General features: G+C 36.4%; 1 protein-coding gene across 1 annotated transcript in view; it reads right to left on the reverse strand.

The window, feature by feature from the left end:
- Positions 1-14082, reverse strand: part of PIEZO2 (piezo type mechanosensitive ion channel component 2) — a 448530-nt gene that overhangs the window by 351901 nt on the left and 82547 nt on the right. Inside the window, exon 2 of the mRNA XM_043508112.1 lies at positions 2551-2646. Within this exon, the coding sequence (XP_043364047.1) occupies positions 2551-2646 (96 nt within the window). The remainder of the gene's footprint in view (positions 1-2550; positions 2647-14082) is intronic.

Consider the following 14082-nt stretch of genomic DNA (forward strand, 5'->3'; position numbering starts at 1 on the left):
CTATCTATGTGTACGGCGCTTAGCACAGTGGGGCCCCATCCTTTGTTGGATTCTTCAGGTGCTACTGTAATCAAAATAATAAATTAAAAGGCAATACATTTCCTGTAAAATGGATTGACTAAATGCATTTTCTAACCTACATGTAACTAACATGTGGAAATAAATGTGGCATCATATTATTTTGGAGGTTTCAAAAAAGCATCAGCATTTACACTCACTGTGTTTTATCCTTGTCAAAGTCATAATTAATGAATTAATGGTTAGGTGAGGACATATTTTCCATAGTGCAAGACTAGCTTTGACTCCTTTCTCCTCCAATGGAACTTGATGGGGAAAAAAGCCTCTTTTCCCCATAAAATATTGTATATGTAGGTGCTCAAACACTACAGTACTGTAATAGAGGCCATGTAAATAAGATGAGAGATATTTTCAGTTTAATTCCTTTTTTTTCACCCTATCTTCAAACTAATTTTGTGCATTAACTCTTAGTGAGGTCTATAACAGAACACAGTATTCTAACTTGGTAAAAACAACCATTTCTAGTTAGGTGATTTCTCTGTGTGTTATATAATGAACAACAATATTACAACTTCCTGAAAGATTCTATTTCTCGTCTCTTCTCCCCCGTAACGAGAAAAAAGGAGAATACCCTGGGGATGGGAGGCTGCACTTAGATTCCTCAAGGAATGTTTTCAGTGAATTCAAGAAACAAAAATGTTTGATGCCACTGACCGGGGGCAGGAGGGGAGGGTAAATGGTGTATGTGCTAATTGAATTTGCATATGCAAGACACTGAAATGGTTTCTGTTTTTTAGAAGAATATTGTTATTTAATCATTAAAACACTTGTAAGTAGGTTACTTGCTGGTTAATGTACATTGGTGTATGACTTATTACTCAACCAAGTCACTATAATCTAAAAAGGTAAGAGGCAGATGTCTTTCAAATTGGCAATTGACTAGGATGATTCTCCTTCCCTCTCAGGTTCTCTCTTATCTAGTATTCGGAAGGCCGGACATAAAACAGGAGAACACTGGATCAGATGCAAACGGTTTTCCAGAAACACAGATTTTTATATATAGTATGCGACATGACTCTAGATTCTAAATCTATCTATATGAATATTAGAAGCTAGAGTCATGTTGAAAACAAAACTGCCAGACAAAAGCTATCCTGGGAGAAGGTCAAGACTACTGATGCTCAGGAAGGAAGAGGAGCCACACTGACCCCATTCCGAAACATACCAGATGGAGGTTGCCAGGAGAGTATAAACTGAACCAGACTGGTGGCTGAGAGTTACTGCTGAAAATGGAAAGGGGTAGCTCCAGATGCAACCTGGGAGACTCCTTTTGGGTAACTGATGTGGTAATAGAAGCCCTGTATTCAGAGAGATGTTTTGGGGTCTTTATATGGACGTGATGCTACTGATCCGTAGGAGCCTAGTAATTTGAGATGTTTCTATGTTTGAAGTCTAGATTTCCTAGTTTGTTTCATTAGGGATATTTATTTAATAAAATGGTGTGATTTTCCATTAACCATCACAGTGGTGCAGTGTGTTGTTTGAAAGAGCTGCTGTAAGGAAAGTGTACTACATGCACATGGTACCCACAGCATTCAAAACAAAGCCAATAATTTAGGTAACACATATTCAACTTACAGCATCAGCCTCGATAGGGCCCCATATAATATCTCCTTTTCCTTCTCTCCAATATGGAAGAAGCTTACTTTTATTCTTCACCTCAACACTCACTTGAGTAAAAATAAAATGTTTCTTGAAGAGAGATACTATTGTAAATAAGGGAGGTACAATAACTGCTTTAATACAAGAGTTTGAGTCAAGCCACATAATGGAGAGTTCTGAACTGCAGGGACCAGTTCAGAGACCTACCCACTAAAGCAGCTCCCACAAGCTACTGAGTGACAATACATATCACTGATAAAACACAAAAAGGAAATATTAGCTTACCACAACAAATTTTCATGGACTGTTCAATGATCCTGAAGTTACAATACTGTTGCCAGAAACTTCTGAGAACTAACTTTTACAGATTAACCCATTTGTTGTTGCAATATACTCCACAGGAATAACAAATATCCTATTTCTGAAATGGCTTTTGTCTTTTCATCTCTGGAATCCTATTTTCACATTTTAAATTGAAGTGCCACTATTACGTGACATGTGGGTGATTTTATCCATGGTGCATTTAGTTATTCTACAGCTGTAAAACTGAAAACAAAAAAACAAAAACTTTTCAAGATTATGGTAATGGGGAGATCAATGTCTATATAGGTGACTAAAATATACATTGTTAAAAGAATACTTCATAGTTGAATTTAATCAGATCAGCTACTAGGGAGTACTCACTCCAAATCCAGATTCAGTGAGTTTACATGACATATTACAAAACCAGTTCACTTACCGGAGGAAAAGTTCAAACCAATGAAAGTATATTGAAGAAATACCTGTAAGACTCCATCTTATACCACCTACAAGATTTTTGTACATATTACATGTTATGTATCTTTAAAAAACCATCAGGGAAACTCTTACCTTGCATCGTTGTTTTTGTAGGTTCTGAAAACAGAGGAATGAGCAAGAGGTAGACGAGGTACACAAAAGAGAGCCCATTGTAACGGAACACACATGCTGCAATGGAAAAAAGAGAGAGTATGTTTGTTAATCTGGCCAATCATCTTGGAATACTTAAATTTAAAGACAAATTGCATTCACCATGAGTGGCATATTTGACTAATGCTTATAGCTACTAAACTTCTTCACATAAAAAGATAATTGTATCACTCTCTGTATTTGTTCTACAGAATCACTAAAGGTTCTATTTAAGGAAGAAATATAGTGATTCAAAACATGCCTGCAGTATTATATATTTCATTTTAGAGGAAGGGTGATCTTGTAGTTAAGGCAGAAGACAGAGTCAGACAAGGTTTCATTTCCCAGATGCACCACAGACTTCCTGTTTGACCTTGGATGAGTCTCACTTGATATTTGTGTGTCTCACTTTCCTCATCTATAAAATTGGGATAATGCTATCTACCTCTCAGGAGTACAGCAATATTTAAATCATAAATATATGAGATCCTCAGGTAGAAGGCACTAAATTTATATATTATTATTACTACTACTAAGTAATGAGGAAGATATGCTAAATTCATAAAGTTATTCAATGTATCCAGGGAAATTAAAATCTTTTTATCCATTTTCCTCCTCTTCTTTTTGGTTATGCAGAACAAAATGTAACACTCTTTATTATATTATAATTTTATTTTATTTTTAACCACACAAAATTCTGGAACCAAAACTTAACATTTAGTGTTTATCCTTTAAAAAGCACTCTGCTCATTCCAGAATTCTTTCTATGACCAAAGGCAAACACCAGATGGTAAAACTGAACAAAAGATCCTGTAGTGAGAAAAAAAACTGTGAAACCACCATGTAAGATCTTCATGCCAGTGATATTTTAAAATCTCATGCTGATAGTGTAAATACAAGGTGTTTTGCAAAGGAGGCAGTTTGTTAACTTTTTTTAGTGTTTCTTTTTTCGTATGTTCAGCATTACCGTACTTTCACTGAATTGGATACTTTCAGGAGACATTTGTTCAAGAAGCAATATCACTAAAGACTGTGTTTGCAACTTCAGAGTTGTACATGCATACTACGCTGCAAGTCAAGTATATGGACTTCTTTATTAAAAACTCAGCAGGATGTAATCCACCTGCATGGCAGATGTTAAAACGTTATAAGACCTACCACATTCAGTTTTTCCTACAAAATAAGCCAGATACAGAGGAGTAAGGAGAAAAAAAAACAACATTCCTATTTATTTACACCACAATCGTCGAATGTAAGTAAAATCATCAAATCAATTCCCTCAAATAATTCCAAAATGACTAACTTTTGGAGGAAAGGTATTGGCTTACTCTGTCAATTCTGTTGCAAATTTGGTTCCTAAATAAAGTTAGATTTACTAAGCCAACTTCATCCCTGGTGCATCATCACAATCTTGACTAGGGCTATACCAAGAATGAATTTGGCCTATACTCTGCATGTAATCAACATACTTAGATCTAGCCTGTTCTAATCGTCATAACTTCTGCCCCACCCTACTTATAAATGGTACAATAAAGAAAAGTTGTGATATTAAATAACCAAAGTTATATAGCAGTTATAATTTAAGATTGCAAAACTGTACAACAGTTTTGTACAACATCAATTTTGTACAACATCAATTTGTAAGGGATTGTACTATTAGTTTCTAAACTGACAGAGATTAGTCTGATGTAAAAACTATATGGGTCTTCTGTATTCTACAGATGCAGAGTGTAGCTATGAAGCGTCTGTGACCTTCAGGAGTAGCCTCAACTAGGACTGCTAGCAAGGAACTCCCAAGTTCTGTTTCCAGACTACATCAATTCTGTCCGTTACTGTCAACATCTCAATAAGGCCTAAATTTTCAAAAAGAATCCACTAATTTTAGGTGCCCAATTTGAGATTTCTAAGGCCTGATTTTCAGAGCTGATTATTACCCACAACTCCAGCTTTAATCAATGGGAGCCAAAAGGGAGTGTACCATTCCTCTGAAAATCAGGATCCAATTGTCTTAAATTTGGAACAATTTAGGTGTTGCATATCTGCAAAATGGTGTAATGGTTAAAAGACAGGTCTGTTGTAAGAGCTGATGTTTGTAAAGTGCTATGATGGTGGAAAGACAAATAATTTCTTAGGTATATTCAACTGGAATGAGGAGTTAAAGCTTCCTGTTGATCTGTAAAACCTGGGCCAAAATTTTCATGAAAAGTCTTTTTTCATTAAATTTCTTATAAAAATAATTAAATGTTTTAAATATTTTAACCAATTAAGTAGCCTGCAGACGCTACCACAAAATAAATAAATAAATAAATAATAATTGTAAAGAAATAGATTTGCCAATTTTTTCTAGCATTTAATATTTTAGTGGCTTAATTATGTTTTGCTGTACCACACTGTGTTCTTCCATCTTGACAGTTATCACACAATGGACTTTCTGGATAGTTTTAAAATTTCTTCAATCAGCTAAATAAGAATATCTGGAGGACAAACAGAATTTAAATGCTCATGGATTTATACCTCTTTGGTCTTTTGAAATAATACCATCACCTAAGTGAGAAAATATTCTATATCTAATTGGATTGTCTAAAACTCTGAAAAGCTTTGCAACCTGGGGTCCTCCTAACCACTAAAATACTTTGAATTGCAAGTTTACTTTGGCATTGCGGATGTCTACTGCATCCCTGTTTGTAAGCGATAACTGTGGCAAAAACCAAAGATGGTAGCAAAAAAAAATGGTGAAGGACATAGGCAGCATAAGACAAAATTAGCCATCCGCTCAAATTGTTTTCATATTTACCTTACATTAACAGCAGTGGCTTTTTAGGAATGGAATTAATTTACTGCCTGCTATTGCTTCCTTCTTTCAAGAACGACATAAAAATAGATTTTTTGTAAGCTTTTACTGTAGGCTTGAGTAGATTATGTATTATTCTTGGCAACATCCTCTCTGGACTGATGTGTGTGCATTAGCATGAAGAGGAATTGATCCAGCCAACGATAATGAAGTCATATTTCTTCTATCTTCAGCAGAATATTGCATAGCACTTGCATCTTGTTTAACAAGTTTACAGTTGAAAGTTTATTTAGAAGGCTCAGCAAAGATATGCTTCAAGGAAGATTGTTACTTATAGACTTCATTTTGGTTCAATTTTCATGCTATTTCGACAGTAACAAAAGATATTGGATAAAAATCTTCATTTGAAGAAGTGCTGCTGGCAAAATGTTTAACACACTGCAAAACAATGTTGTTGGCTGAAAGAAAGATCTGATGCTGTTCACACCTTAAAATATTCAGTCAATCCTAAGGAAATCTACTTTTTTAAAAAGCAAACTGAACACTGACCTGGGCTTTCCACAAGAACTCAAAAGAGTGATATTGCCCAACTTTCACCCAAAGCCAGAGATATTGGGCACCTATCTCCTGTGGTCCCCTGTGAAAATCCAGTCTATAGCTATATTCTTTTCATTGTTATCCCCAAAAGAAAGTTACCAAAAAATAACCACCTGCTCTGAGAAACAAACTCCCTAGAAAACATGAAACTCAGAAGTTCTACCCATTTTACATTTGCAGTTCTTTAAAATACAGTCTTGTGTAAATAAGCTAGAGTTGAAGGGAAAATACTGAAATATGTGACACTTAATGGAGAACACGTAACTTGTAGAGCACATCTTCTAACTCTATTGGAAGACACTTGGATGAGTTACTACAGCACTGTGAAGTTATTTTATAGTAAAAAGATCATTCACATCTAATTGTGCAAGGAAAGCAAGATAGGATCCATTCTTGCAGGCTCAAGGCAAATCATCAACCATGCCTCCTTCACCTAATCACAAGGCAGAACACTTGATATTTGGCTGGTTTCTACCATGCAGAACACATGAATAGGATGACTATAGGTTTGTACGGTGCCTAGAACAATGGGACCCTCGACCATGACTAGGGCTCCTAGGTAGTTTTGTAATAGAAATAATAAATAATGTATCTCCATTTTCAAATCAGGGTGCTGCATATGACAATGTAATAACGGTGCGCTCATCAGAAATCATTACACAGGACAATATGGAGGTAACATGGAGAACATACATTAGTGCAAATGATTCACAAGTTCAAGGCAAACCAAACCAAGTGAAAGATCATCGTGAATATAACACAAACTATTTTTTAAGGAATGTTATTCAGGTTGCTAAGTCAAACACTCAACAGTTAGGAATGCCAGAATTAAGGCTGCCTTAATTTGTTCCCTAAGTATATGAATTATGATACAATCTATAATTACAAGGGCTGTCAAGTGATTAAAAAATTAATTGTGATTAATCGCACTGTTAATAATAGAATAGCATTTATTTACATATTTTTGATGTTTTCTACATTTTCAAATATATTGATTTCAATTACAACACAGAATACAAAGTGTACAGGGCTCACTTTATATTTACTTTTGATCACAAATATTAGCACTGTAAAAAACAAAACAAATTGTATTTTTCAATTCACCTAATACAAGTACTGTAGTGCAATTGCTTTATCATGAAAGTTGAACTTATAAATATAGAATTATGTAAAAAAACCCTGCATTCAAAAATTAAACCATGTAAAAATTTAGAGCCTACAAGTCCAATCAGTCCTACTTCTTGTTCAGCCAATCACTCAGACAAACAAGTTTGTTTACATTTGCTGCCTGCTTCTTGTTTACAATGACACCTAAAAGTGAGAACAGGCATTTGCATGCACTGTTGTAGATGGCATCACAAGATATTTACATGCCAGATGCACTAAAGATTTATATGTCCCTTCATGCTTCAACCACCATTTCAGCGGACATGCGTCCACACAGATGACAAGTTCTGCTCCATAACGATCCAAAGCAGTGCAGACACATTCATTTTCATCATCCGAGTCAGATGCCACCAGCAGAAGGTTGATTTTCTCTTTTGGTGGTTTCGGTTCTGTAGTTTCTGCATGGGAGTGTTGCTCTTTTAAGACTTCTGAAAGCCATGCTCCACACCACATCCCTCTCAGATTTTTGAAGGCACTTCAGATTCTTAAATCGTGGGTCAAGTGCTGTAGCTATCTTTAGAAATTTCACACTGGTATCTTCTTTGTATTGTGTCAAATTTGCAGAGAAAGTGTTCTTAAAATGAACAACATGTGCTGGGTCATCATCTGGGACTGCTATAACATGAAATATATGGCAGAATGTTAACAAATCAGAGCAGGAGACATAATTCTTTCCCAAGCAGTTCAGTCACAAATTTAATTAACGCATTTGACTTTTTTAACGAGTATCATCAACATGGAAGCATGTCCTCTGGAACGATGGCTGAAGCATGAAGAGGCATATGAATCTTTAGCACACCTGGCACATAAATATCTTGTGACGCCAGCTACAACAGAACCATGCAAATGCCTGTTCTCACTTTCAGGTGACATTGTAATTAAGAAGTGGGAAGCAAATGTAAACAAAATTGTTTGCCTGAGCGATTGGCTGAACAAGAAGTACAACTGATTGGACTTGTAGGCTCTAAAGTTTTACATTGTTTTGGTTTTGAGTGCAGTTATGTAACCAAAAAAACTACATTTGTAAGTTGCACTTTCACGATAAAGAGATTGCACTACAGTGCTTGTATGAGGTGAATTGAAAAATACTATTTCTTTTGTTTATCATTTTTACAGTGCAAATATTTGTAATAAAAAATATAAAGTGAGCAGAGTACACTTTGTATTCTGTGTTGTAACTGAAAATCGATATATTTGAAAATGTAGAAAGACACCCAAAAATATTTAATACATTTTAATTGGTATTCTATTGTTTAACAGTGCGATTAATCGCAATTAATTTTTTTTAGTTAATCGTGTGAGTTAACTGTGATTAATCGACAGCCCTAATAATTACATGATCACATCCTATTTTTCCCCATAGGACCCCTGCCTCATTCAGTGCACATAATGGAGGATGCTCAGCTAATGAGCAGCTATTCAGTATTTCATTTTTTCCCTGTTGTTCAAGGTGTGGTCCCTTGCCTTATTTACTGCACACTATCAAACCATGCTCTGAAGACAATTATTGATTTCCTTTTCTATGGCATTCATCACTCTAGCATCTGAATGCTTCACAAACATTCATTTAGGTTTACAATACTCTGTGCGGTGAGGGAGTGGTCTTATGCCCTTTTAACAGATGGGGAACTGAGATAAAGATTAAGGTCGGATATCTCACTAATTTTGGATTCCAATCTGAGATAACTAGTACCTGATTTTTCCAGAGTACTTAGTACTTAATATATTAAAGCACACTGACTTCAGTCACAGATGTAAGCACTCAGCACTTCTGCAAAACAGGCCCCAGGATCTCACATTGGGCACCCAGAAAATGAGAAACACCTAACTAGAGACCATTTGGTTTAGGTATCTTGCCTAGCATCACATAGAAATTCAGTGGCAGAAGCAGGAATAGAATCCAATAGAATCTAAGTAAAGACGTGAAAAATAACTAAAATATTAAGTTGTGTCCAAAAATGCATGATTACATGGACGAGAACGGCATTTTTATCATCCAGCTGCAAAATTCTTTGAAGAAGTGTGATTATTTAACATTTCAAGGTTTCTATGCTAGCACTTAGAGAGGATGTGTTCTGTTCTAGCATATCAATCCTTGAAGAACAAAAAACATAGCTAAGAAACTACTGAATTTTCCAGAACCACTCACCATTGGCCTAATTCAGCTCCCGTTGAAGTCAATGGGAGTTGCACTGTAAGATTTTCAAACACACACAATACTTGTGGAAGATTAAAGAAATCAGCTTAGTTGGATTGAATGAAAAATCCACTGGTGGTAGGCTAGTGTAAAATGTTGCCCAGATTTGACAATATTGTAGCTAGCATCTTTGCACGCCAATCCACGGAGCAAGTGCTGGAAGATCATTTTCACAGTTGTGGTGCCATTAAAGAACAGATGCAGAAGCATGAAACCAAAGAATTTCCATCTATACAGCAGAATGGAAATCCTACCAAACATGAACAACCAAACCAAAACTTTCCTAGAACAGAAATATCAGGTTTAAGTTGATTTTACTGAAATCTACTGCATTTTTGAACAAGTGACAATGGGAACAGTGATAATGGCACCACTCACATGCTTAAAGTTAAGTACAGATTTAAAGGCTTTGCTGAATCAAGGCCTTGTTGTACAAGAACTATTGCCCCAATTTTGCAATGTGATACATGGAGACAGACCCTGTGCCCATATGGAGTCCCGCTGAATTAAGTGAGGATCCATATGAGAAAAACAACTTGTAGGACACTGGACTAAGATTGCTGTTAGGTGCAGAAAGGACTACTGGAGCCTGGTCCCAAGCAGAGCCAGACAATCTACTTCATAGTTTTTATTAATACTGCAAATACAGCACAGTTTTTAATTATAACAAAGTGTTAATAAGGTGGTAATGATTCAGCTATGGAAGTTATGAGCAGCATTTCAAGCTATGATCCAAGTGTGCTATGTGTGGGATACAAGAGCTCAATAAAGCAAAAGCAGTTTAAACACAAAATGGGAGTGGTTGTGTTCAGCAGCTGCAGAAATAGAGACTAATATGTCCTCAAACCATTTTGCTGTTTTTGTTTTTTGTTTTTTTAACACCCACTGTCCAAGCAGACAATGTGCATTTCCAAGAGCAATAGGATTTGAAGACCGCATGCCTGACTGAAGTAAGTACATTTTGCTGTGATTAAACTTGGATGAAATTTTTTTTGATTACATTTTTTCCATTAAAAAAATGCATATTTGGGTCAATCAAAACATTTTGTGAATTATTTCAGGTCAAACTCACCAAATTGCTTTGGCTAGAAATAAAAAATAATAATAATAAAAAAAGCAGAAAAAAGTCAAAACATTTTGTTTCAATATTTTCAAAATGAAATGTTTTGATTTTCCATTTTGAAATGACTGCTTTCAATTTTGCTTCAATTTTGTTTTTACCGGGGTTAAAATCCTCAAAAATTAAACAAAATATTTCATTTCAGTTTGAATATAACGTTTCATTTATTTTTTCACCAAAAAATTCAAACACATTTCATTTCAGGTCGACCTGAAACAAACGTTTGAGGTTTTCTTCACTTTTTGGTTCAGACACCAAACCAAAAACTCAGTTATTCCACAGCTCTAGCAGAGATGTATTAATGTTTTTACTATATATTTTTCTAATAACATTCTTGTTTAACACTAAACACCAAGAGTGAATGAGAATAAAAATGCAGTCTTTTCCTCCATTTATATGTGCACTTTTATTTATTGTCCCTTTTAAAAATACCTATCACATTAGGTAAATTTTGTCTTCTGAAACTGGTCTGTAGCTCCCATCGCCCTTCAAGACAGCTGCAGGTAGGGAATGGAAAGGAAAGTTGGCCACAAACTTCAGAATTCTATGCAGTTTGTTCCTCAATTTGATGAGCCTTACATTGATTATAAAATAATAAAACAGAAAATAAAACAAAGGATTTGTCTACATTACAGAAACTATGCGAGCATAACTCCATAGTGGAGATTTAGCCTACACCAGCATAAAGGGTTTTTCCATCAGTGGAGGAGCACCAGCTCCCCATACAATGGTAGTTACATCGACAGATGCACTCTTCTGTCAACATCACTGCATATGCATTGGTGTTTAGGTTGGCATAGATGTGTCGGTCAGGGGTGAGAAAGATCAGGTCTTCCTTATCACCGTCTGGATAATACAATCCACTATTAAGTAGTTGAAAAACAAAACTATTCAGATAAAAGTGTTGCTTATAAACTCCACTAGTCTTCAACACTTTGGGCCAAACTCTGCTTAGTTAAACCACACAGGTTCAATTTCTGCTCAGTTACACCAGTGCAACCCTAGAAAAGTCAGTGGGGCTGCCTCGGTAGCAGAGCAGAAGTGGCCCTGTGAGAATAAACAAATGGTCAATATTAGAGTAAAGTTCATTTCGGCATGAACTTCTCTTTTCATTACTAGTTTCTGCCATTATTAAATATCAAACACCAGATATCCAGAAAGTAAAGTTTTAGGATTTATTTAAAAAGAAAAGGAGGACTTGTGGCACCTTAGAGACTAACAAATTTATTTGAGCATAAACTTTCGTGAGCTACAGCTCACTTCATCGGAAGTTTATGCTCAAATAAATTTGTTAGTCTCTAAGGTGCCACAAGTCCTCCTTTTCTTTTTGCGGATACAGACTAACATGGCTGCTACTCTGAAACCTATGATTTATTTAAATTGCTATCCCTCTATACTATTTTACAACTCCCCCTACACACACACCATGGTCTTATCCTTTTTTTTTTGTCACAAGAAACTCTTACTACTTCTCCCCTGAGCTTCCTACAGCAAAGGTAAGAATCATTGTAATTACATGCCATATAATGGATGGCAAATGTGCTATAAATATATTATGTTCCAAACTGCCTTCTTGAAAAAAAGTGGGACGATTTACACTTTTGAAACCGTACTGAGAACTTCAAGAACTCAATTCCAAATCAGAACTACATTCCTTACCAATCATCCTAACTATATAATGCCCAGATACGTTTTAGTCTTATGTTAGTATTTGGTCTCCCTCTCTTTCTGAATTCCTGCTACGCTTAGCCCGATTTTGCTCTCACATCAATATAAATTAGGAGTAATTCCATTTAAATCAATGATCAGGGTAGATGAGTTTGAAATCAGACCTTATTATACAAAATAACATGGAATAGGTTTCTTACAGTTAGCCGAATAACTGTTTAGTGTAATAAGTATGCAGTAGCTTCAGACAGAAAACTTTACACTTTTGGAAAGCCAGTGAATGCATTGATAGATATATGGATTAACCTGGATAAAATTTATAGGTTTGGTTTACGGATGTATTTTTAGAGTCACATTTTCCCCTTGGTTAATGCTCATCAGCACAGATGACTGCTGGACAGTGACTCTTTCATCGTCTCAGAGCAGCAATTTCACTAAGCTCACTCATCCAAAAATTGTCTGGAACGTCTTAAACTTTGGGCAGATTGTCTGGGAATTGAGTGTAAAGAGTATTGCTCCCTCCTTTCTTCAAATTTAGAAATGCACAGCAGCTATTCTCCTCAAGATCTTTCAAACAAAAATGAGAACATGAAAAGTCAGACAGGGAGAACAGCACCAGGAATCTCTTTTTCAAACTTAGAACAATGGAGATGACATGATTTGCTACTTTTCATATCAACAGCACTTTTCACTTCAAATGCTAAGTTAAGTTTTTACAACTTTGTGATTTTAGTGCTTGTGAAAGGTGTTTGCTTGACAGCCTTGGAGACTAAATCTTGATTTAATCTACTGAGAAGGGATAACAGGTTGTGGCAATGCAAACTTCTCTACAATGTCCCAACATGCCCCACCAGGTCAAGTTTGAGAGATAAGGCAATGCTTGACTTTCCTTGCCCTTTGTCTCACAATGGAGTCTCTTAGCTAGGAAATTTCATACATAGTTTCAAGTTTTGGTACTGCAACTGAGTTGCTAACTTCAGAGTGCCCTGTCTTGGCATGAGATGGCCCTGCAGCATCTCTGCTTCAATTTCTTCCGCCAACGTGAGTCCCTTTGGCCTTCTCCAGATGGGTAGGTACCAGTGATGTGGCCAAGTTACTAAACAAATTAAACTTCTTTGGGGATAATAAAAGGCCATCTAAAAGTCCAAAAAAAAAAATCAGGTTCTTCTGTCCCTCTTGGGCTACTCTTCGGCCTACCTTCTGGGCTCAGTTGATGGCAACTTCCAGGCTAATTTTAACTCTTTCCCTGCTCAGTTATAGAGCGCTGACTCAAGTTGCTTTCCCTGGAGTTCCTCTTGCAATCCACCACTCATTGAAGTTCCCGGCTCTTCAGCCCTACTTTTAAGCTTTGCCGATTTGTTTTTAGCTAAGCACTGCCTTCCAGGACTTTCTCCCTGAAGGCCTTTTTTTTCCTCAGCAGGTTCCCACTGCCTTCCCTTCCTGGGGCCTACCTATCTACTATGTCAGGGTCTCCCACAGGAAACTAACCTGCTTCCTGCAGTTCCTCTCTCTGAGTTCTCTCAGCTCTTTTTCAGAGGCCCAGGTGCTCATCAGGCTAACACCTGAACCCACTTGTCCCACCTTCTCAGGCTGGAAGGAAGCTAATTATGGCACAGGCAATACAAACCAATAAATTACATTTTGGAGCCTCAGCTCCAAAGAGATTTATGTGAATTGCTCAGAGAACTCTGCTGGCTCACTTCCCTATAACGGGCCCAGTACCCTCTACTCCACTTTTGCAGGAAGTCCAACGTCAGTAACTCTGTTGGCATGACAAGGTATACAAGTGTTTTGAGAGATAAATGCAATACAATCAAGAATACTTAGGATACGTTTCACAGTAGTAATGGACCATTTAGCATTATCGTTCATTTCAAATTCAATGGCAGGTTGCCACGTACTGTGAGACTATTTTTGCTGTCTCTTTTATATGTC

Source organism: Dermochelys coriacea, chromosome 2, assembly GCF_009764565.3.
Source record: "Dermochelys coriacea isolate rDerCor1 chromosome 2, rDerCor1.pri.v4, whole genome shotgun sequence".
NCBI lineage: Eukaryota > Metazoa > Chordata > Testudines > Dermochelyidae > Dermochelys > Dermochelys coriacea.